We start from the raw sequence: 25,414 nt of genomic DNA, 5'->3' as shown, positions 1-25,414 counted from the left end.
GGGAGCTGGTGTGGTAGGCTCCTGTCGGCTGTCTTGTGACAGCGTGAATCGGAGCTGGCGTGGTAGTTAGGGAGCCAGGCTATGCGGTGTGGTCTGGCTCCGTGAGTGAGTGTGTGTGCAGCGGTAGTGGGGAGCGATGTGTGGAGGCCGAGGGGGGGCGGGGGGGGGGCTAGCGGCGGACTGGCTAGCGGCTGTGTGCGGCGCCGTGGAGGGTAAGGTGTTTGCAGTAGGTGGTGGTGGGTATTTGCAGGGGAGGGGTATGTGGGTCTCCTTGCTTACCTGGCAGTGTGGTGTGTCTGTAGTGGTCCGTTCTGCTAGTGTGCTGAGACTGGGACAGGGCAGGGTCTGCGACTCCACCCAGGTGTGCTGACACTGGTACAGGGCAGGCTCTGTGACTCCACCCAGCATTAGAAATGCAGGCACAGAGTCACAGGGCTAATATATAGGAGATTATATAGGAGCAGAGCATCCTTACATCAGCACAGCCAAAGGACAATGGGCCTAATTCAGACCTGTTCGCAGCAGCAAATTTGTTAGCTAATGGGCAAAACCATGTGCACTGCAGGGGGGGGGCTGCCACCTCATCCCTTTAATTCTGGACATATATTAATTACACAAGTTCTGTGGCTGATTAAAACCAGGTGAAATGGAGTCTTGAAGTCAGCCAGCCACAGAACCTGTGTAATAGATTTGGGTGGGTTATATTGTTTCTGTGTAGGGTAAATACTGCCTGCTTTATTTTTACATTGCAATTTAAATTTCAGTTTGAACACACCCCACCCAAATCTAACTCTCTATGTACATGTTACATCTGTCCCCCTGCAGTGCACATGGTTTTGCCTATTAGCTAACAAATTTGCTACTGCGATCAGGTCTGAATTAGACCCAATGCCCTCTGGCTGTGCCAATGTAAGGATGCTCTGCTGCTGGTCCTGATGGAGGTCCAGTATGGACCGAAACGTCGACTCTATGCCCTTATGCACTCTGGATATATTATGTCAGCAATACAATTATCATTCTTCAATCAAATTTGTTGTCTGGTGAGTGTCCATACAGCAGCATTTGTATTTTGGATCCTTATCGATCTCTAATGGAGCTAATGCACCCCCTTGATGCACCTAGTGGGTTTTTATGAGTGCGGACACACAACTATTATTATAAATATTATATGTAAAATGGGAGCAGTATGAGATACCAGCGCATGGAATCCCAACGCTCGAATGCCGACCCCGGGATACCTAACCGTAACCCCCCCCTCCCCACAGCCTAACTCTAACCTCCCAGGATGCAGCCTAACACTAACCGTCACCCCCATCCCCCGCAGCCTAAAGCTCCCACCGCACCGTACCTGCTTTGCGGCGCAGTCTCTCCTCGTTCGGGATTTTACTCACACACACACACACACACACACTTTGCCATAACATTAAACCACTGACAGGTGAAGTGAATAACATTTAATATCTCATTACAATGGCACCTTTAAAAGGGGTGTGATATATTAGGCAGCAAGGGAACACTACACTCCGTTATTGACGTTGATGTGTTGGAAACAGAGAAAATGGGCAAGTGTAAGAATCTGACAAGGGCCAAATTGTGATGGCTAGACAACCTGGTCAGAATATTTCCAAAACGGCAGGTCTTGTGGGGTGTTTCCAGTATGTAGTGGTTAGTACCTACCAAAAGCGGTCCAAGGAAGGACAACTGGTTCTGACATACATGTGTATGTTTCTTTAGGTTAAATGTATTATAACACCTCATTAACGAGGCGAAGCAGGAACGGACATGGACAAGATGTACTAACATCTTGTCTGCCGGCTCCCCCCTCTGGCGATGTCCCCCGAGCATACAGCGCTTCAGCTTAGTGCTGAAGTGACGTGTCTCTCTGTCCTGGCCAGCTCCCTCTGCTCATGTGAGATCCCTCACTACTAACACGAGATCCCATACGCAACCAGGAGCCGGCACCCGCCACAGCCAGGGACAATTCTGTCCCTGCTGTGGTCTATGGGCATTGCCACCTGCAGCTGTCGAAATCGACAGCTGCAGGTGTCAGAACGGTCAAAGATGCTGACCGTTCATACATTGCCCATGCTTATCGGCCTGCTATCTTTTACCAAAACATTATTAGAGAGCAAGTATGGAATTGATACTCCCTGAGGCAGTGGCCTCATTCAGCAGGATAATGTGCCCTGCCACACTTCAGAAAAAAGTGTTCAGGAACATGACAAAGAGTTCCTCGGCCTCCAAATTCCTCAAATCTCTATCTGATTTAGCAACTGTGGGAAGTCCTAGAAACACAAGTCCAAGCCATGGAGGCCTGACCTCGCAATTTACAGTGATCAAAGGATCTGCTGGTAATGTCTTGGTAACAGATACCAGAGGACACCTTCAGAGGTCTTGTGGAGTCCAGACCTCAATGGGTCAGAGCGGCTTTGGCAGCATGAAAGGGACCTACACAATATTAGGCAGATGGTTTAAATGTTATGGCTGATGGGGAGATGTATAATACAGTATAATATATTTTCTTCTTTTTTTATGTAGGACTTCTTCTTCTTTAATGGCCATTTAGAAATTTAAACAAAATGCCCTGTACTTATCCTTTTCAGAAGGCCAGAACATGATGGGGGCTGTAAGCTCACATGAACTTCAATTGAAAAGCATAATGAAACCACATGGACAGGGCCCAACACACGTAAGTACATAACCTGTCAGGACAGAGACTGAGGGCATACTCTCCCTCCCCACGCACCTTCACAGCAGTCCAGCCGACAGGGAGCTAATCGGATTGCTTCACGGAAATGAATGATTGCCTCTTGCACTCTACCCATGTTTCTCAGTGCTGCCCCCTTCAGTAACAGAGCCTGCACACTGTTGCTGTTGAGCTGAATTGCTTTGGCTCCCAAATATAGAGCTCTGGAGTGTCTCTTAGTGTAGAAGCTGTGACACCTTGAATAAAGGTAAAGAACCAACACATGGAACAAAATAAACGTTGAATTGAAGCATGAAATCAAGTATAACAAGCAATCATGAAACAACAGTAGCACATCCAATATTAAAAAAGGGAAAGCAATTTGGACTGATAGAATAGTTTTATTATATGCTACAGCTAGCTACATAAATCTGGATGGCTAGGAGCAGACATATGACCTTTAACTGTTAAAGCAATAAGAAAAGCCTTACTGTGTTACCAGGGAATGTCAATGTTTTCACTAAATCAATATACATGTATACAAATGTGTGTGTGTGTGTGTGTGTGTGTGTGTGTGTGTGTGTGTGTGTGTGTATGTGTATATATATATATATATATATATATATATATATATATATATATATATATATACACACACACACACACACACATATATACTTAATGTATATACACACACACACACTGTAATGTATATATGCTTCATTTACCAGGCTGACTGCCCAAGGCTCACAATATGCAATAATATCAGCACTGATAGAAAGGAGGCAAAAATAGGTTTAGGTCTCATTTTGATCCATTCCAGTTTCCAATACAGGTTGAGTATCCCATATCCAAATTCCAAATATTCCGAAATACGGAATATTCCGAAATACGGACTTTTTTGAGTGAGAGTGAGATAGTGAAACCTTTGTTTTTTGATTGCTTAATGTACACAAACTTTGTTTAATACACAAAGTTATTAAAAATATTGTATTAAATGACCTTCAGGCTGTGTGTGTAAGGTGTATATGAAACATGAATGAATTGTGTGAATGTAGATACACTTTGTTCAATGCACAAAGTTACAAAACATATTGGCTAAACATATTGGCTAAAATTACCTTCCGGCTGTGTGTATAAGTTGTATATGTAACATAAATGCATTCAGTGCTTAGACTTAGACTAGATATCTCATTATGGTATGCAATTATTCCAAAATACGGAAAAATCCGATATCCAAAATACCTCTGGTCCCAAGCATTTGGGATAAGGGATACTCAACCTGTAATAGCTGGATTCTATTACGATGTCTGGCTTATAGGCTAACTAAACAAACACCTTGTATTTACATCTTGTAAAAGCAGGATGTCCTCCCCTCAATGAAACACACATTCATTTAATCACTATACATTATTATATGGCCTAAATGAGAAAAGCTTTGGAATTGGGTCTATTCTTCACAGTTTTTATTTCAATTATTCAACATGTTATTGCAGAGCTGCTTATCTGGAGCACAAGATGCACATTGTACTTACCCGGAAACCACCCATGGCTCCGCATGCTGATCAGATATGTTGAATAATCTACAGCCAAGACTCTCTACATCCTCCAACCGCCCTTCTCGAGCCAGCAAGTATCCATATATATCCATTCCTGGAAGGATAGGACATTGCTCTCTTATGTATTTCACAATAAAGTCTGAATACAGTAATACTGAATATCAGTTCATTAAAATGGCTTTGAATGTTAGGATATGTTCCCCTCAGCAATTTCTATAATATGCAAGCAACAGATTTACATAAATTCAGTAGGAACAAATATATTTACAAGGGATCAACAAATAACTGATGAATTATTTTTGCCACAAACTCCTATAAAAGCTAGCGTTGCATCATTAGCAGCTTATCTAATTTCACACCAGGGGCGGGATGTACTGAAGTCAGAGTTCGGCAGAGTTCCCGTGCAGGATGCCAGCTAAACACGCACGTTTTATGAAAGGGGGCAATCGTGTACAAGACATGGTTTAGACTTGTACATGATTGCCCCTTTTAAAAAAAAAAAAACCACTTTGGCCGGCGTCCCACACGGCCGCTGAACTCTAACTTCATTACTTCCCGGCTAAGGTTTGGGTTTCCTCCAAAAAGGAGACTATCCCTCAGTTCAGAGATATACTTGCAGAAATGTGAAATTAAAAAGAACTTGTGAATGCTTAAAAAAGATTTTTATTTTCAAAAACTAATGCCACCTAACATTTGGGAATCAGTTTTTAGCGATCAGTGTATGCGTATTCACCCTAACAATGTAAAAAATATATAAAAGCTGATTTGACTGACTGGTTCCTGAATTCTACATAATCTTGTCTACCCTGGAGATAATTTATGCTGTTCTCTCTACTCACTTGTTACAGGACCTTGGAAGTGCTCTTCTACCACATACTGGTGCTGAATAAATAAAATATTAATAAGAATAACATGCAATAGTAAAGGGATAAGCCAACAGGTTTGCACGTTAGCCACACTATGCGGTGCCAAACAATAAATCAGCGGTCATCTTCCACCCACGCCACGTATGATGGCAAACTGAGACTTACTGTTCTTTAAAGTACCACACTTCTACATCAACCAAGATGGGGCAATATGAAAATCAGTGGTTATGGTAGATTTACCTAGATAACCCTGTTTCTCTGAAGTCCACAGTGTCCACAGGATCTACCTTGGGATATGATGGAGCTGCAGCAGATTGGGCACCAAACAGTCAAGCTTTTCAGACTCCCAGGATGCACTGGGCCCGGCCTCTATATCCTCGCCTCCCGGCTCAGGCAATTCAGTTAATACCAAAGCTCAAGGCAGGAGCAGTTTACACGAGAGGGGGACCTATTCAGGTGAGAAACACACACATACACTTCCACACCAAAGGATAAGAAGACAATAGTAGGTATACAGATTCTCAAATCAAGTGCGTCAGGGTGGGATCCCTGTGGACTTCAGAGAAACAGGGTTATCTAGGTAAGTCTACCATAACCACTGATTTCTCCTTCAGGGTCCACAGTGATCCACAGGATCTACCTTGGGACATCCCAAAGCTGTACTAAGGGAGGGGAAGCTCCTGATCAGACAGGAGAATCTTCCGCCCAAATGCAGCGTCCCGAGAGGCAAATGTGTCGAAGGCATAATGTCGAATGAATGTGTTCATGGATGACCATGTGGCTGCCTTACAGATCTGTTCAGCTGAGGCACCTCAATAAGTTGCCCAGGAAGGACCTACCTTACAAGTAGAGTGAGCAGAGACATCTTCCGATTCCGGATAATCAGCTTGGGAGTATGCTTCGGCTATTGTCATCCGAAGCAATCTCGACAGTATTTTCTTATTGACAGGCCATCCTCTCTTGTTAAATCCGTAGAGGATGAAGAGAGTGTCTGTCCTTCTGATAGCACTGGTATGATCCACGTAGATTCTTAATGCACAAACTACGTCCAATGATGCATCTCCCACAGAGAAGTCTGGTCCCTGAAAAGCCGGAACTACTATCTCTTCATTAAGATGGAACTTAGAGACCACCTTAGGAAGATAACCAGATTTGGTTCTGAGAACTGCTCTATCTGGATGAAATACCAAATAAGGTGGCCGACACATCAGTGCCCCTAAATCTGATACTCTTCTAGCAGAAGCTATTGCCAGAAGAAACAGCACCTTGGCTGTTAACCATTTCAGATCCACTCTAGATAGCGGTTCAAATGGAGCGACTTACAAAGCCCTGAGAACTAAACCTAGATCCCAGGAAGCTGTTGGGGGAACAAACGGAGGATGAATGTGAAGCAATCCTTGGAAGAATGTTCGAACATCCTGTAGGTCTGCAATATTTTTTAGAAACCATACAGATAATGCTGACACCTGTACCTTCAAGGAAGCCATGCGGAGACCCCTGTCCATTCCTGCTTGAAGAAAAGCTAGAATTCTAGAAATTCTGAAGGATCTCGGATCCAAGTTCTTGGCAGCGCACCATTGAAAATAAGCATGCCATATCCTATAATAGATCTGAGCAGAAGAAGGCTTTCTTGCTTTTAGCATCGTCTAGATTACCTCTTCCGAAAACCCTTTCGCCGTTAAGATGGATGTTTCAAGAGTCACACCGTCAAAGACAGTCAATCCAGATGTTTGTAAAGACAGGGACCCTGAATCAGTAGATCTGGACGTTGAGGCAACAGAAACAGAGCATCCGTGGACAGCATCTGCAGATCTCTGTACCAATTCCTTCTGGGCCACACCAGAGCTATTAATATATTAATATCACGGCGCCCCCTTCCTGTTTGAATTTTCGAATTACTCTGGGTACCAGAGAGATTGGAGGAAACACGTAAGCCAGATGAAATTTCCATCTCACGGTTAGAGCATCCACGAGGCTTGCTTTGGGATCCTTCATTTTTGATCCGTACACAGGTACCTTGTTGTTCTGATGAGAGACCATCAGATCAACCTCTGGCAGACCCCATTTGTTTACCAGAATTTGAAAGACTTCTGGGTGCAAGAACCTTTCACTTGCAAGAATGCCGTGCCTGCTGAGAAAGTCCGCCTCCCAGTTTAGAACTCCCAGTATGAACACTGCTGACACGGCTGCAGGATAACAGTCAGCCCATTTTATTGTGCTGCTTACCTCCTTCTTTGCCATTTGACTTACAGTACCTCCTTGATGGTTGAGGTACACCATTGCCATGGCATTGTCTGATTGAATCTGAATCAGCTTGCCATGGAGAATTCCCTTTGCCTGGGTGAGTGCCAAGTATATGTCTCGAAGCTCCAGAATGTTTATTGACTACTTTTCTTCCCTGGTCCATCGTCTCTGGAACGAATACTGACCTGTCACAGCTCCCCATCCCTGGAGGCTTGCGTCTGTTGTCAAAATTTCCCAATCTGTGATCCAAAAGGGGTGACCCTTGTCCAGATGGGACGTCTGTAGCCACCAGGTTAGAGACTACCACACTTCCAGAGGAAGGATTATTGTCTGGATTTTTATGGTCTAATGATTTCCGTTCCATTTGGAAAGAATCAGATGTTGAAAGGGTCTTGAATGGAACGGAGCATATTCCACAACATCGAAGGTCGAAACCATCGACCCCAGAATCAGCATCGCTGTATGTATGGATGTCTTCCGACTGCAGTATTTTCTGAACTCTCCCTTGAATAGAGGAAATCTTGCACTGAGGCAAAAAGATTCTCTACAGACTGGTATCCAACACAGCTCCCAGATGTAGGCACACAAAAGAGAAGCACACTGCACCTTCTGTAAGGATTCCACGGCCACAATAATGTGGTAGGTTGGATGTGTCCAGTTCCTTATTCTTAATGAGACCTTGATGAATGTATTTGACTGAAGAATTACAGAAGGGATGACTATTTATTGCCATTGTTTTATGCTAATTTTTTTATTTTTATCTTTTCATTTATTTGTATTGCATATCACCTAATTCTTACACACCATACCAAGTGTTTATTATATATAAACAAAGTGTTTTTAGTATATATTTTAAATAAATATTGATGAATTCAATTTCACTTCATCTGTGAATCGTTTTCTTTACTCAAAGAAGCGGAGTGTGCTTCTCTTTTCTGTGCCTAAAACTTATAGGACTGACTATCCCTGTTATTCACACAGCTGCTTGGTGAACTGAGCCATATATAGCGCCTGTTTCTTGAAATATTTGCTTATTTCTTTTTCTTTACACAGCTCCCAGATGTGTCATTCGTTGTGACGGGACCAAGAAAGACTATACCCAATTTATGAGCCAGATTCGAGCCTGCAAACAGGCTATCGTCACTTGGAGATGGCGTAACAGAATTTCCGGAGACTGAGCCAGGATCAACAGGTCGTCCAGATATGGGAAAATACTTATTCCCTGATGACGAAGGTGAGCTGCCATCACCACCATATTTTTGGTAAATACCCTTGGAGCTGTCGCTAGTCCAAAAGATAGGGCCTGAAACTGGAAATGCTGTTGTAGGATAGCAAACCTGAGATAGCACTGTCACATCAGCGCTATCGGTACATGGAGGTAAATATCCCGGATATCCAAGGAGACCATGAAATCTGCCGGTTCCATAGCCAGGATAATAGACCGTAAGGTTTCCATACGGAACTGAGGCACCCGAATGTATTTATTCAGAGTTTTGAGATTGAGAATGGGTCGGTAAGATCCATTTGGCTTCTGAACTAGAAGCGGGTTGGAATAGAAACCTCATCCCCTCTGAGCAGTAGAAACCGGCACTATGTACTCCCGACTGCAGTCATTTTTGTACTGCCTCTTGCAGAGCCAACGTCTTTGATTCCACTGGAGAAGGCCTGGTACAAAAGGATCTTTGAGACAGATTCACCCTGAAGGAAAAAGCGTAAACATGATACACAGCTTCTTGCACCCAGGTATCTGTGGTGGAATTTTTCCATACCAGTGCAAAGAAAAGAAGTCGGCCCCCTACCCTGGGGTCCCCCAGGTGGAGGGCCGCCCTGTCAAACGGACGGCTTGTCTTCTGGTTTAGAATCTTGTTGTCTGGATAACCATGCCCGTTTTCCCTTCTTAGTCTTACCAGCTCTGTCTGGCTGAGACTGTTTGCTGTAAGCCTTTCCTTTAGCTTAACCTTGGGCCCGAAAGGACCGGAAAGCTGGTTTTGGTCTTAGAAGTAGTGGGAAATTTTACTTTTTTAGAGTCTGCTTCAGACACAAGAATATTATCTAATTATGTGCCAATCAGGATAGTCCCAACAAACTGCAAGGATTCCAGAACCTTTTTTGATTCTGAGTCTGCCCTCCATGCACGTAGCCAAATAGCTCTACGAGCTGCTAATGAGGAAGCTACTGTCTGAGAAGCTACTGTACCCACAACCAGGGCAGCATCTTCCATAAAAGCAGCCGTCTGCTTTATACATGCAATATATGATAGCCGTTTTCTCGTAGCTGTTGAAAGATCATCTTCCAAAGCCTCAGCCCACCCTGCTACAGCCTTAGCCACCCAAGCTGTAGCCTTAGCTTGGCAAGTAACTGCACCTGCCAGGGAAAAAAAACAAAAAAAACTGTATTTAAGAACCATCAATCTTTCTGTCTGTCATATCATTTAATGATGTTGAAGGCAGTGGTAGTGTAGATTTGCGCAACACCCGAACTACATGCGCATATACTTTGGGAGGAAACTCTCTCTTGATAGAGTCCTCAGCAGGAAAGGGATAAAAAAAAAAAAAAAAAAAAACAAAAACAATTTTTTGGGAATCTTACATTTCTTACTGGGTGTAACCCAAGCCTCCTACACAATTTCCTTCAGCTGGTCTGAATTAGGAAACTCTGATTTAACCGTCTTTGGACGTTTAAATTCAGGTGCCTTCGTTTTCAACATAGGCTCAACTGCCTCTACAATCGACAGAATGGATTTAACGGCCTGAATTAAATCAGGTATATCCACTGATGAGGAGTGCTCCTCTTCTTTAGAGGCATATTCATACTGGGAAGAATCAGTGTCATCATCTGAAGTGTCCTCTGCTTCTGAAACATGACTAGACAGTGAGGACGAAGGCCCCTGTCTATCCGACTTCCCCTCCTTGGGCATATCAGTTCAATTTTGCTGAAAAGCAACCAAGGACTGGGCTAACACTGGATGTGGCATAACCCATGTGGGATGTTGCATGTAAGGGTTAAATCGGAACCCTATCCCTGGTACAGTAGCAGGCATCATACGGTCTGCTAGATTGATAATGTCTGCGCAAATGCTGCCCAGGGAGGCCCCTGTGACTGAACAGGTATCTGACTGGGGGCCAGTCTGTTTATAAGGTTTTTATGGACACTTTAGCAATTTGCACATAAATCATCTTGTACCAGGTCCTGGGCTGTTAACCCAGATTTGCAGGACAAACATTGTATTAATGTAGGTACCTCGTCACTTTTGCCTTTCGTGGACATAGCAACAATATTTACCACACTAATCTATAATAATATGCATAAATGTGACTGTATTTCACTTTAAGAGTTTAAAGTGAATACGATCAGGTCCGCCCTCACACCAGCATTGAGGAACTGACAACACAAGAGACAGCTAACATATAACAGTTAGAGTCAGCAATCACACTAGCAATCGGTCACAAGAAACAAGAATGCGTTAGAATACATTGCAATATGAGCACATTTCAACTACATGTACATAAACGTAAGTGGAAGAACAAACATTACCTTAAAATTAACATTATATGTATTCAGACGCACAGCGAATAATACAGCAGCATGGTCCAACTCTCACGTGCCTCAGGCACCTACTTGCTACTCGTACCACCAGGGGTAGGTAGGAATTCAGTGCCGTATCACCTGCCTCATGAAAGCGGGATACAAGCAGACTTAACCCCCGCTTCCATGAGCGACCCTGCCGCAAGCTGCTGGCTGATAGACTCTGGCACCTCGGTAAACCCAGCCGCACATGCGACTGTGACTGGAATCACAACTATGCATCTCAGACGGAAGCAGGAATAGCAATTCATGGAGGGAGACTCTGAGGAAACTGGTCATGAACTGGGGGGAGGGGTGACCAGGGGAGCGTCTTACTCCCAACTGCCGACATCAACCTCCGGGATCGCGGTCTCAGCTGATCCCCGGTACCTATGATTCCTGTTGCCTCGCGCTGGTGCACCTGAGGTGGCAGCTGCGTCAACGACTGTCCAGTAGTCTCCCCCAGGAACAGTAAGGCTGCGTTACACACGTCGCACACCGATATCGGTAATGAGACGCTTACCTTCTCCCCGTTCTCCGGCTGCAGCCTGGGATTATCAGTACGGACTTGCTAGCACATCCAGTCTGACTCCCGCTGAAAGAGCAGTGTACTCACTCGAAGGTAACAGTTGGAGTGACCAGGCGGAGAGTTGTTGGAGCGTCTTAAACCACACGCATAAGACACATAGCAAGAACACTCATAAAAAGAAAAATACTAGAAAATAAAGCTTGTGGCTGCAAAAAAGGCTAGCAGCCCTACTGTTTCAACATGGCTGGCTCCTGCTGCACCAAACAAAAAACTGAATTGCCTGAACCAGGAAGTGGGGATCTACGAGATCGTAGATCGTGCATCCTGGGAGTCTGAAGAGCTTTACTGTTTGGTGCCAAATCCGCTGCTGCTCCATCATATCCCAAGGTAGATCCTGTGTATCACTGTGGACCCTGAAGGAGAAAGATTTGTTTTGGGCGCCCATTTTTTAAGCTTGTTGCGCCTAACAGCACTGCGTTTACCCATGTAAAGTGGCTAAACCTGACAAAAGTACTGGGGTGATGCAAAAAGTGAGAGTCAGAGCCTCCAAGGGAAACAACCGATTCTAGATAGTATTAGTAATCCTAATGATCATCATAAAGATAAGCACTGGCTTAAAAATAAAATTAATAAAACTGGTATATGTACTTCCTGTTATATAGTATATGTAAAAAACTGCATGTAGTTGGTGCACTTTAAGTTCAAGACAAAGTAAAAGAACACTGAAACAGACTAACATCATAATATAGAGATAAAAGTCTGGTTTTGGGCTTTTCAGAAGGGTTGTAGTTATATGACAGACACCTCCCCCTACATCCCGCCCCCTGAGAACCCCGACAGTTGGCATGCCGACTAGCAGGAACTATTCCCACTTGTGGGTGTCCAAGCTCAGCGACCACGCAAAAGGCTTGTTGCACTCACCCCCACCCCCTGCCGGCATTCCACTGCCGGGATGCCGGAGGAGGTATGCTGACCCTGCCGGTCACACATACCCAACCCTTTCAGAAGTGTCTTCAGTCACCCATATGCAGTAAGACACTTCGCACCACTTAGGTGCTCCGCTAATGGATAGCTATTCCTAATCTTTCATACTTTTTCTAGAATTCTGCATCTTATTCACATTGTAGCCACATACAAGTGTCACTTTTGGTCTTGAATTTGTTTGTGGAAGCAGATGTTGAGCCTCGAGCTGGAATGCAGTCTGTGGCTATAAATGTTAAGCTGGATGGTCCTAAGTATATTCTGTTCTAGGACGGAGTTCACAAGTATTGGAGAAAGAGAGCTATATAAATAAAATTATTATTATTATTATTATTACTCTGTGAAACAGAGGATGCTCTGTGGGCTGGACAGTGCTCAGTGCAGGCCTGGAGTGGACAATGAATAATCAGTGGAGCAGCAACTAGACATTGGGTTGAAGCTGAACGCTGTGGGAACAGCGGAACTACAGTGCAGAAAATAAGATTTTACTAACCGGTAACTCTATTTCTCGTAGTCCGTAGAGGATGCTGGGGACTCCGTAAGGACCATGGGGATCGACAGGCTCCGCAGGAGACATGGGCACTTTAAGAAAGAATTTAGTTCCTGGTGTGCACTGGCTCCTCCCTCTATGCCCCTCCTCCAGACCTCAGGTAGAGAAACGGTGCCCAGAGGAGATGGACAGTACGAGGAAAGGATTTTGTTAATCCAAGGGCAAGATTCATACCAGCCACACCAATCACACCGTGTAACTTGTGATAACTACCCAGTTAACAGTATGAAAACAACATATCATCAGTTCAAGACCGATGCAACTATAACATAACCCTTATTGAAGCAATAACTATATACAAGTATTGCAGAAGAAGTCCGCACTTTGGACGGGCGCCCACATCCTCTACGGACTACGAGAAAATAAGAATTTACTTACCGATAATTCTATTTCTCGGAGTCCGTAGTGGATGCTGGGGTTCCTGAAAGGACCATGGGGAATAGCGGCTCCGCAGGAGACAGGGCACAAAAAGTAAAGCTTTCCGATCAGGTGGTGTGCACTGGCTCCTCCCCCCATGACCCTCCTCCAGACTCCAGTTAGGTACTGTGCCCGGACGAGCGTACACAATAAGGGAGGAATTTTGAATCCCGGGTAAGACTCATACCAGCCACACCAATCACACTGTACAACCTGTGATCTGAACCCAGTTAACAGTATGATAACAGCGGAGCCTCTGAAAAGATGGCTCACAACAACAATAACCCGATTTAGTTAGCAATAACTATGTACAAGTATTGCAGATAATCCGCACTTGGGATGGGCGCCCAGCATCCACTACGGACTCCGAGAAATAGAATTATCGGTAAGTAAATTCTTATTTTCTCTATCGTCCTTGTGGATGCTGGGGTTCCTGAAAGGACCATGGGGATTATACCAAAGCTCCCAAACGGGCGGGAGAGTGCGGATGACTCTGCAGCACCGAATGAGAGAACTCCAGGTCCTCTTTTTCCAGGGTATCAAATTTGTAGAATTTTACAAACGTGTTCTCCCCCGACCACGTAGCTGCTCGGCAAAGTTGTAATGCCGAGACCCCTCGGGCAGCCGCCCAAGATGAGCCCACCTTCCTTGTGGAATGGGCCTTAACAGATTTAGACTGTGGCAGGCCTGCCACAGAATGTGCAAGTTGAATTGTGCTACCAATCCCACGAGCAATCGACTGCTTAGAAGCAGAAACACCCAGCATTGTTGGGTGCATACAGGATAAACAGCAAGTCAGATTTCCTGACTCCAGCCAACCTGGAAACTATATTTTCAGGGCCCTGATAACATCCAGCAACTTGGAGTCCTCCAAGTCCCTAGTAGCCGCAGGTACCACAATAAGCTGGTTCAGGTGAAACGCTGACACCACCTTAAGGAGAAACTGGGGACGAGTCCGCAGCTTTGCTCTGTCCGAATGGACAATCAGATATGGCTTTGTGAGAAAAAGCCGCCAATTCTGACACTCGCCTGGCCGAGGCCAGGACCAACAGCATGGTCATTTTCCATGTGAGATATATCAAATCCACAGATTTGAGTTGTTTAAACCAATGTGATTTTTTAGGAATCCCAAAACTACGTTGAGATCGCCCAGTGCCACTGGAGACATCAAAGGGGCTGTATATGCAGTACTCCCTTAACAACTTCTGGACTTCAGGAACTGAAGCCAATTTCTTTCTGGAAGAAAATCAACAGGCCGAAATTTGAACCTTAATGGACCCAATTTGAGACCCATAGACACTCCTGTTTGCAGGAAATGTAGAAATTAACCTAGTTGAAATTCTTCCGTGGAGCCTTCCTGGACTCACACCCTGGCACATATTTTCACCTAAGTGGTGATAATGTTGTGCGGTCACCTCCTTCCTGGCTCTGACCAGGGTAGGGATGACCTCTTCCGGAATGCCTCTTTGCCTTAGGATCCGGCGTTCACCCGCCTTGGCGTCAACGCAGCTGCGGTAAGTCCCGGAACAGACACGGTTCTTGCCGAATCAAGACCCTTCTTAGTATCTCTTGAAGTTCCGGGAACCAAGTCCTTCTTGGCCAAACCGGAGCCACGAGTATAGTTCTTACTCCTCTCCTTCCTATCATTTTCAATACATTGGGTATGAAAAGCAGAGGATGGAACACATACACCGACTGGTACACCGACGGTGTTACCAGAGCGTCCCAGCTATTGCCTGAGTGTCTCTTGACCTGGCGCTTCAGGTGGGACGCCATCATAACCACCTTTGGTCTTTCCCAACGGTTTACAATCATGTGGAAACTTCCAGATTAAGTTTCCACTTTTCCGGGTGGAATTCATTTATGCTGAGGAAATCTTCCCAGTTGCCCACTCCCGGAATGAACACTGCTGACAGTGTTATCACATGATTTTCCGCCCAGCGAAGAATCCTTGCTGTCATTGCCCTCCTGCTTCTTGTGTCGCCCCGTCTGATAACGTGGGCGACCGCCATGATGATGTCCTACTGGATCAGCACCGGTTGACTTTGAAGCAGGAGTCTTCCTAGGCTCAGAGCATTGTAAATTGCCCTTAGCTCCAGTATATTCATGTGGAGAGAAGTCTCCAGACTTGACCACACTTCCTTGGAAATTTTTTCCCTGTGTGACTACTCCCCAGCCTCTCAGGCTGGTATCCGTGGTCCCCAGAACACAGTCCTGAATGCTGAGTGTGCTGCCCTCTAAAAGATGAGCACTCTGCAGCCCCCACAGAAGAGACACCCTTGTCCTTGGAGACAGGATTATCCGCTGATGCATCTGAAAATGCGATCCGGACCATTCGTCCAGCAAATCCCCTGAGATCTGCCGAATGGAATCGCTTCGTAAGAAGCCACCATTTTTCCCAGGACTCCTGTGCATTGATGCACTGATACTTGGCCTGGTTTTAGGAGGTTTCTGACTAGGTCGAATAACTCCTTGGCTTTTTCCTCCCGGAGGAACACCTTTTTCTGGACTATGCCCAGAATCATTCCTAGGAACAGCAGACGTATCGTCGGAAAACAGCTGCGATTCTTGGAATATTTAGAATCCAGTCGTGCTGTCGTAGAACTACTTTAGATAGTGCTCTTCCGACCTCCAACTGTTCTCTGGAACTTGCCCTTTTCAGGATATCGTCCAAGTAAGGGATAATTTAGATGCCTTTTTTCTTTGAAGAAACATCTTTTCGGCCATTACCTTGGTAAAAGGCCCGGGGTGCCGTGGATAATTCAAACGGCATCGTCTGAAACTGATATTGACAGTTCTGTACCACGAACCAGAGGTACCCTTGTTGAGAAGGGCAAATTTGGACATGGAGGTAATCCTTGATGTCCAGGGACACCATATAGTCCCCTTTTTTTTGGTTCGCTATCACTGCTCTGAGTGACTCCATCTCGATTTGAACCTTTTATGTAAGTGTTCAAAGATTTCAGTTTAGACTATGTCTCACCAAGCCGTCTGGCTTCAGTACCACAATATAGTGTGGAAAAATAATACCCTTTTCCTTGTTGTAGGAGGGGTACTTTGATTATCACCTGCTGGATATACAGCTTGTGAATTGTTTCCAATGCTGCCTCCCTGTCGGAGGGAGCCGTTGGTAAAGCAGACTTCAGAAACCTGCGAGGAGAAGATGTCTCGACTCTCCAATCTGTACCCCTGGGATAATACTTGTACTATCTAGGGGTCAACCTGCGAGTGATCCCACTGCGCGCTGAGACTCTTGAGACTACCCCCCCACCTTGAGTCCGCTTGCATGGCCCCAGCGTCATGCTGAGGACTTGGCAGACGCGGTGGAGGGCTTCTTTTCCTGGGAAGGGGCTGCCTGCTGCAGTCTACTTCCCTTACCTCTATGTCTGGGCAGATATGACTGGCCTTTTGCCTGCATGCCCTCATGGGAAAGGAAGGATTGAGGCTGAAAAGACGGTGTCTTTTTCAGCTGAGATGTAACTTGGGGTAAAAAGGTTGGATTTCCCAGCTGTTGCCGTGGTCCCCAGGTCCGATGGACCGACCCCAACTAACTCCTTCCCTTTATACGGCAATACTTCCATGTGCCGTATGGGATCTGTATCACCTGACCACTGTCGTGTCCATGACATCTTCTGGGTGATATGGACAACGTACTTATCTTGATGCCAGAGAGCAAATATCCCTCTGTGCATCTCACGTACATATATATAGAATGCATCCTATTAAATGCTCTATATGAATAAAATATTTTCAGTCAGGGAATCCGACCAAGCCAACCCAGCACTGCATCTCCAGGCTGATGGCGATCGCTGGTCGCAGTATAACCACCGTATGTGTGTATATACTTTTTAGGATATCTTTCCAGCTTCCTATCAGCTGGCTCCTTGAGGGCGGCCGTATCTGGAGACGGTAACGCCACTTGATAAGCGTGTGAGCGCCTTATCACCCTAAGGGGTGTTTCCCAACGCGCCCTAATTTCTGGCGGGAAAGGGTATAACGCCAATATTTGCTATCGGGGTAACCCCACGCATCATCACACACTTCATTTTATTTTATCTGATTCAGGAAAAACTACAGGTAGTTTTTTCACTCCCACATAATACCCTTTTTTGTGGTACTTGTAGTATCAGAAATATGCAACACCTCCTTCATTGCCCTTAACGTGTGGCCCTAATGAGAAATACGTTTGTTTATTCACCGTCGACACTGGATTCAGTGTCCGTGTCTGTGTCTGTGTCGACCGACTGAGGTAAATGGGCGTTTTTAACGCCCCTGACGGTGTTTCTGAGACGCCTGGAACGGTACTAATTGTTTGTCGGCCGTCTCACGTCGTCAACCGACCTTGCAGCGTGTTGACATTCTCACGTAATTCCCTAAATAAGCCATCCATTCCGGTGTCGACTCCCTAGAGAGTGACATCACCATTACAGGCAATTTCTCCGCCTCCTCACCAACATCGTCCTCATACATGTCGACACACACGTACCGACACACAGCACACACACCGGGAATGCTCTGACAGAGGACAGGACCCACACTAGCCCTTTGGGGAGACAGAGGGAGAGTTTGCCAGCACACACCAAAACGCTATAATTATATAGGGACAACCTTATATAAGTGTTTTCCCTTATAGCATCTTTATATATATCTCAATATCGCCAAAATCAGTGCCCCCCCTCTCTGTTTTAACCCTGTTTCTGTAGTGCAGTGCAGGGGAGAGCCTGGGAGCCTTCTCTCCAGGCTTTCTGTGAGAGAAAATGGCGCTGTGTGCTGAGGAGATAGGCCCCGCCCCTTTTTCGGCGGGCTCGTCTCCCGCTATTTAGTGAATCTTGGCAGGGGTTAAATATCTCCATATAGCCTCTGGGGGCTATATGTGAGGTATTTTTCGCCAAAAAAGGTTTTCATTTGCCTCCCAGGGCGCCCCCCTCCCAGCGCCCTGCACCCTCAGTGACTGCCGTGTGAAGTGTGCTGAGAGGAAAATGGCGCACAGCTGCAGTGCTGTGCGCTACCTTTAGAAGACTGCAGGAGTCTTCAGCCGCCGATTCTGGACCTCTTCTTACTTCAGCATCTGCAAGGGGGCCGGCGGCGCGGCTCCGGTGACCATCCAGGCTGTACCTGTGATCGTCCCTCTGGAGCTGATGTCCAGTAGCCAAGAAGCCAATCCATCCTGCACGCAGGTGAGTTCACTCCTTCTCCCCTAAGTCCCTCGTTGCAGTGATCCTGTTGCCAGCAGGACTCACTGTAAAATAAAAAACCTAAGCTAAACTTTCTCTAAGCAGCTCTTTAGGAGAGCCACCTAGATTGCACCCTTCTCGGCCGGGCACAAAAATCTAACTGGAGTCTGGAGGAGGGTCATGGGGGGAGGAGCCAGTGCACACCACCTGATCGGAAAGCTTTACTTTTTGTGCCCTGTCTCCTGCGGAGCCGCTATTCCCCATGGTCCTTTCAGGAACCCCAGCATCCACAAGGACGATAGAGAAATAGATTTACCGGTAAGTAAAATCTTATTTTCTCTAACGTCCTAGAGGATGCTGGGGACTCCGTAAGAACCATGGGGATTATACCAAAGCTCCCAAACGGGCGGGAGAGTGCGGATGACTCTGCAGCACCGATTGAGCAAACATGAGGTCCTCCTCAGCCAGGGTATCAAATTTGTAGAATTTAGCAAAAGTGTTTGAACCCGACCAAGTAGCAGCTCGACACAGCTGTAGTGCCGAGACCCCCCGGGCAGCCACCCAAGAAGAGCCCACCTTCCTAGTGGAATGGGCCTTGACCGATTTTGGTAACGACAAACCAGCCGTAGAATGCGCTTGCTGAATCGTGTTACAAATCCAGCGAGCAATAGTTTGCTTTGAAGCAGGGGCACCAATCTTGTTGGATGCATATAGGACAAACAGCGCTTCAGTTTTCCTGACTCTAGCCGTTCTGGCTACGTAAATTTTCAAAGCCCTGACCTCATCAAGTAACTCGGAATCCTCCAAGTCACATGTAGCCACAGGCACCAGAATAGGTTGGTTCATATGAAAAGATGAAACCACTTTTGGCAGAAATTGCGAACGGGTCCGCAATTCTGCTCTATCCATATGGAAAACCAAATAGGGGCTTTTATGTGACAAAGCCGCTAATTCAGACACTCCCCTAGCCGAAGCCAAGGCTTGACCACCTTCCACGTGAGATATTTCAACTCCACCTTTTTAAGTGGTTCAAACCAGTGTGACTTTAGGAAACTTAACACCACGTTAAGATCCGGAGGCAGTGGCGGAACTAGCGAGCGGTGGGCCCATGTGCGACAAAATGCTTTGGGCCCCCCCTCCCCCCCCCCAGCTAAGTCCACCGCCTCACCCCTGGAGAGGATCTGGTGAGGGGGACCTGCTCAGGGCCAGGGAAATGGATACCTAGCAACAGTGCCGTAATTAGTCATTTTAGTGCTGTGTGCAAGAAACGGCATCAGAGCCCCGCTCCTCTATGTAAAACAGGGGCAGTGCGCGCCGCAGGCGCGCCCAAAAAACAGGAGCGTGGCTTCGTGGGGAAGGGGTGTGGCCACAAAATAATACCAATTCATATAACGGTGCACATTAGTCTCCATTATTCAAATTACGCCGCACGGTACTACCACTACACCAGGTAGAGACCCTTTTACACATTATGGCGGACAGCTTCCCCTTTTTTAAACATTACGGCAGACAGCGTCCCCCTTTTTACACATTACGGCAGACAGTGTCCCCTTTTTACACATTACGGCAGACAGCGTCCCAATTTTTGCACATTACGGCAGACAGCGTCCCATTTATTACACATTACGGCAGACAGCGTCCCATTTTTTGCACATTACGGCAGACAGCGTCCCATTTTTTGCACATTACGGCAGACAGCATCCCATTTTTTACACATTATGGCAGACAGCATCCCATTTTTTGCACATTACGGCAGACAACGTCCCATTTATTACACATTACGGCAGACAGCGTCCCATTTTTTGCACATTACGGCAGACAACGTCCCATTTATTACACATTACGGCAGACAGCGTCCCATTTTTTGCACATTACGGCAGACAGCGTCCCATTTTTTGCACATTACGGCAGACAACGTCCCATTTATTACACATTACGGCAGACAGCGTCCCATTTTTTGCACATTACGGCAGACAGCATCCCATTTTTTACACATTATGGCAAACAGGATAGATAGACAGACAGACAGACAGACAGACAGATAGATAGAATAGGTATACTTATCGTTTCCGCTGGCTCAGGCTCCTCGGTTGTGTCTATGTTGCCTTCGTGCAAAGGACCTGGACGTACGCAACCCAGGCTCCTCTTGCAGCTTCTGGCAGGGGAGAAGGAGGAGGGGGGGGTGGGGGTGGAGGAGGGAGCTGCAGCAGCGCTGTGTCATTGGTAGAAGCGCTGCTGCTGCTGGCCCTCTCCTTTACCATAGGCTGCCCTCCGCCTCTGTGAATGCTGGGATGCGATGCGCATCCCAGCATTCACAGCGGCGGAGGGCAGCCTATGGTAAAGGAGAGGGCCAGCAGCAGCAGCGCTTCTACCAATGACACAGCGCTGCTGCAGCTCCCTCCTCCACCCCCCCCTCCTCCTCAGTTTGACTCATTACATGCCGCTCTGGCTTTGGGCCCCTTGACAGAGGCGGTCCCCAGTGCAAGGCACTGCCTGCACTGGCGCTAGTTCCGCCTCTGACCGGAGGCACAAAAGGAGGCTGAATATGCAGCACTCCCTTTACAAAAGTCTGAACTTCTGGGAGAGAAGCCAATTCTTTTTGAAAGAAAACGGATAGGTCCGAAATCTGGACCTTAATGGAACCTAATTTAAGGCCCAAACTCACTCCAGTTTGTAGGAAGTGAAGGAAACGACCCAGATGGAATTCTTCCGTAGGAGCATTCTTGGTCTCACACCAAGAAACATATTTTCGCCATATACGGTGATAATGTTTTGCTGTTACTTCCTTCCTAGCCTTTATCAGCGTAGGGATAACCTCAACCGGAATGCCTTTTTCTGCTAGGATCCGGCGTTCAACCGCCATGCCGTCAAACGCAGCCGCTGTAAGTCTTGGAACAGACAGGGTCCCTGTTGCAACAGGTCCTGTCTTAGAGGAAGAGGCCACGGATCTTCTGTGAGCAGTTCCTGCAGATCTGGATACCAGGTCAGTCTTGGCCAATCTGGAACAATGAGGATTGTTCTCACTCCTTTTCTTCTTACTGTCCTCAACACCTTTGGTATGAGAGGAAGAGGAGGAAATACATAGACTGACCGGAACACCCACGGTGTCACTAGGGCGTCTACCGCTACTGCCTGAGGGTCTCTTGACCTGGCGCAATACCTCTGTAGCTTTTTGTTGAGGCGGGACGCCATCATGTCTATCTGTGGCAGTTCCCACCGACTCACAATCTGTGCGAAGACTTCGGGATGAAGTCCCCACTCTTCCGGGTGTAGGTCGTGTCTTCTGAGGAAGTCTGCTTCCCAGTTGTCCACTCCCGGAATGAACACTGCTGACAGTGTGCTTACATGATTCTCCACCCAGCGAAGAATTCTGGTGGCTTCCGCCATTGCCACTCTGCTCCTTGTGCTGCCTTGGCGGTTTACATGAGCCACTGCGGTGATGTTGTCTGACTGGATCAGAACTGGTCGGTCGCGAAGTAAGGTCTCCGCTTGACGTAGGGCGTTGTATATGGCCATTAGCTCCAGGATGTTGATGTGAAGACAAGTCTCTTGACTTGACCAAAGACCTTGGAAATTTCTTCCCTGTGTGACTGCTCCCCAACCTCGGAGGCTTGCGTCCGTGGTCACCAGGATCCAGTCCTGAATGCCGAATCTGCGGCCCTCGAGAAGGTGAGCACTCTGCAGCCACCACAGTAGTGACACCCTGGCCCTGGGGGATAGGGTGATCAACCGATGCATCTGAAGATGTGACCCGGACCACTTGTCCAGTAGGTCCCACTGGAAAGTCCTCGCATGGAACCTGCCGAAGGGAATGGCCTCGTATGACGCCACCATCTTTCCCAGGACTCGAGTGCAAAGATGCACTGACACCTGTTTTGGTTTCAATAGGTTCTTGACCAGATTCATGGGCCTTCTCTATCGGGAGATAAACCCTCTTCTGGTCAGTGTCCAGAATCATGCCCAAGAAGGGCAGACGAGTCGTAGGAACCAACTGCGACTTTGGAATATTGAGAATCCAGCAGTGTTGCTGTAACACTTTCAGTGAAAGAGATACGCTGTTCAGCAACTGCTCTCTTGATCTCGCTTTTATGAGGAGATCGTCCAAGTACGGGATAATTGTGACACCTTGCTTCCGCAGGAGCACCATCATTTCCGCCATTACCTTGGTGAAAATCCTCGGGCCGTTGAGAGACCAAACGGCAACGTCTGAAATTGGTAATGACAATCCTGTACCGCAAATCTTAGGTACGCCTGATGAGGTGGATAAATGGGGACATGAAGGTACGCATCCTTTATGTCCAGTGACACCATAAAATCCCCCCCTTCCAGGCTTGCGATGACCGCTCTTAGCAATTCCATCTTGAACTTGAACCTTTTCAAGTATAGGTTCAGAGATTTTAAATTCAATATGGGTCTGACCGCACAGTCTGGTTTCGGGACTACAAACATGGTCGAATAATAACCCCTTCCCTGTTGAAGGAGGGGAACCTTGACCACCACCTGCTGAAGATACAATTTTTGTATTGCGTTTAACACTATTTCCCTCTCTTGGGGGGAAGATGGTAGGGCCGATTTGAAATACCGGTGAGGAGGCACCTCTTCGAATTCCAGCTTGTATCCCTGAGACACAATTTCTATTGCCCAAGGATCCACCTGGGAGTGAACCCACATGTGGCTGAAATTCCGAAGACGTGCCCCCACAGGGCCCGGCTCCGCCAGTGGAGCCCCAGCGTCATGCGGTGGAGTTTATAGAGGCCGGTGAAGACTTCTGTTCCTGGGAATTAGCTGCGTTGTGCAGCTTCTTTCCTCTGCCCCTACCTCTGGCAAGAAAGGACGCACCTCGGACTTTCTTTTTTCTTTGTGAACGAAAGGACTGCATTTGATAATGTGGTGCTCTCTTAGGCTGTGAGGGAACATAAGGCAAAAATTTTGACTTTCCAGCTGTAGATGTGGAGACCAGGTACGAGAGACCTTCCCCGAACAATTCCTCACCCCTGTAAGGTAAAACCTCCATATGCCTTTTTGAGTCGGCATCACCTGTCCATTGCAGAGTCCACAGGACCCTTCTGGCAGAAATCGACATAGCGTTTATTCTAGAACCCAGTAGACTAATGTCTCTTTGAGCATCTCTCATATATAGGACAGCATCTTTAATATGCCCCAGGGTCAATAATACAGTATCCTTATCTAGGGTATCCAATTCCTCAGATAAGGTATCCGTCCATGCCGCTAAAGCACTACACACCCAGGCCGACGCCATTGCCGGTCTTAGTAAGGTACCCGAATGTGTATAAATGGACTTCAGGGTAACCTCCTGTTTGCGATCAGCAGCATCTTTGAGGGTAGCCGTATCCTGGGACGGCAGGGCTACCTTTTTGGATAAGCGTGTTAAAGCTTTGTCCACCCTAGGGGAGGATTCCCATCGTAGCCTATCCGTTGACGGGAAAGGATACGCCATAAGAATCCGTTTGGAAATCTGCATTTTCTTATCTGGAGATTCCCAAGCCTTTTCACATAACTCATTCAGTTCGTGTGAGGGGGGAAAAGTTACCTCAGGCTTCTTTCCCTTATACATATACACCCTCGTGTCAGGGACAGGGGTTTCCTCTGTGATGTGCAAAACATCCTTTATTGCTATAATCATATATCGAAGGGATTTAGCCAATTTTGGCTGTAACTTTGCATCATCGTAATCGACACTGGAGTCAGAATCCGTGTCGGTATCTGTGTCAACAATTTGGGATAGTGGGCGCTTATGAGACCCTGACGGTCCCTGCGACAGAGGGTCAGGCACGGGTTAAGACCCTGACTGTCCCAATGCATCAGCCTTGTCAAATCTTTTATGCAAGGAATTAACATCATCATTTAAAACCTTCCACATATCCATCGAATCAGGTGTCGGCGCCGTCGGCGGAGACACCACATTCATTTGCTCCCGCTCCTCTCCCACATAGCCTTCCTCATCAGACATGTCGACACAAGCGTACCGACACACCACACACACAGGGAATGTCCTTTCTGAAGACAGTTCCCCCACCAGGCCCTTTGGAGAGACAGAGAGAGAGTATGCCAGCACACACCCCAGCGCTATAATATCCCAGGAATAACACAGTAACTTAATGTTAACCTGTTAACCAGGTAGCTGCTGTATGTTATAGTTTTTGCGCCTAATTATGTGCCCCCCCCCCCCCCCCTCTCTTTTCAACCCTCTTCTACCGTGTATCAGCAGGGGAGAGCCCGGGGAGCTTCCTCGCAGCGGTGCTGTGGAGAAAAAATGGCGCTGGTGAGTGCTGAGGGAGAAGCCCCGCCCCCTCGGCGGCGGGCTTCTGTCCCGCTTAAACAGTAATTTTGGCGGGGGCTCCTACATATATACAGTGCCCAGCTGTATATATGTGTTATTTTTGCCAATATGAGGTCCCAAATGCTGCCCAGGGCGCCCCCCCCTGCGCCCTGCACCCTTACAGTGACCGGAGTATGTGAGGTGTGTGGAGCAATGGCGCACAGCTGCAGTGCTGTGCGTTACCTCTAGTGAAGATCATGAAGTCTTCTGCCGCCTGAGATGTCTTCTTTTCTTCTCATACTCACCCGGCTTCTGTCTTCCGGCTCTGCGAGGGGGACGGTGGCGCGGCTCTGGGATGGACGGCGAGGGTGAGATCCTGCGTACCAATCCCTCTGGAGCTAATGGTGTCCAGTAGCCTAAGAAGCAGGACCTAGCTTCAGAGAGTAGGGCTGCTTCTCTCCCCTCAGTCCCTCGATGCAGGGAGTCTGTTGCCAGCAGAGATCCCTGAAAATAAAAAACCTAACAAAATACTTTCTAATCAGTAAACTCAGGAGAGCTCACTGA

At 47.0% G+C, this 25,414-nt stretch overlaps 1 protein-coding gene across 1 annotated transcript in view; it reads right to left on the bottom strand.

Moving 5' to 3' along the window:
• Positions 1 to 25,414, bottom strand: part of ANAPC7 (anaphase promoting complex subunit 7) — a 103,289-nt gene that overhangs the window by 27,298 nt on the left and 50,577 nt on the right. Inside the window, exons 7-8 of the mRNA XM_063964406.1 lie at positions 4,222 to 4,339; positions 2,747 to 2,943 (exon numbers count right to left, since the gene is read on the bottom strand). Of these exons, the coding sequence (XP_063820476.1) occupies positions 2,747 to 2,943; positions 4,222 to 4,339 (315 nt within the window). The remainder of the gene's footprint in view (positions 1 to 2,746; positions 2,944 to 4,221; positions 4,340 to 25,414) is intronic.

The sequence above is a fragment of the Pseudophryne corroboree genome, chromosome 1 (genome assembly GCF_028390025.1).
Source record: "Pseudophryne corroboree isolate aPseCor3 chromosome 1, aPseCor3.hap2, whole genome shotgun sequence".
Lineage (NCBI taxonomy): Eukaryota > Metazoa > Chordata > Amphibia > Anura > Myobatrachidae > Pseudophryne > Pseudophryne corroboree.
Note: the sequence above shows the minus strand (reverse complement) of the source record. Positions and strands in the feature narration are given on the sequence as shown.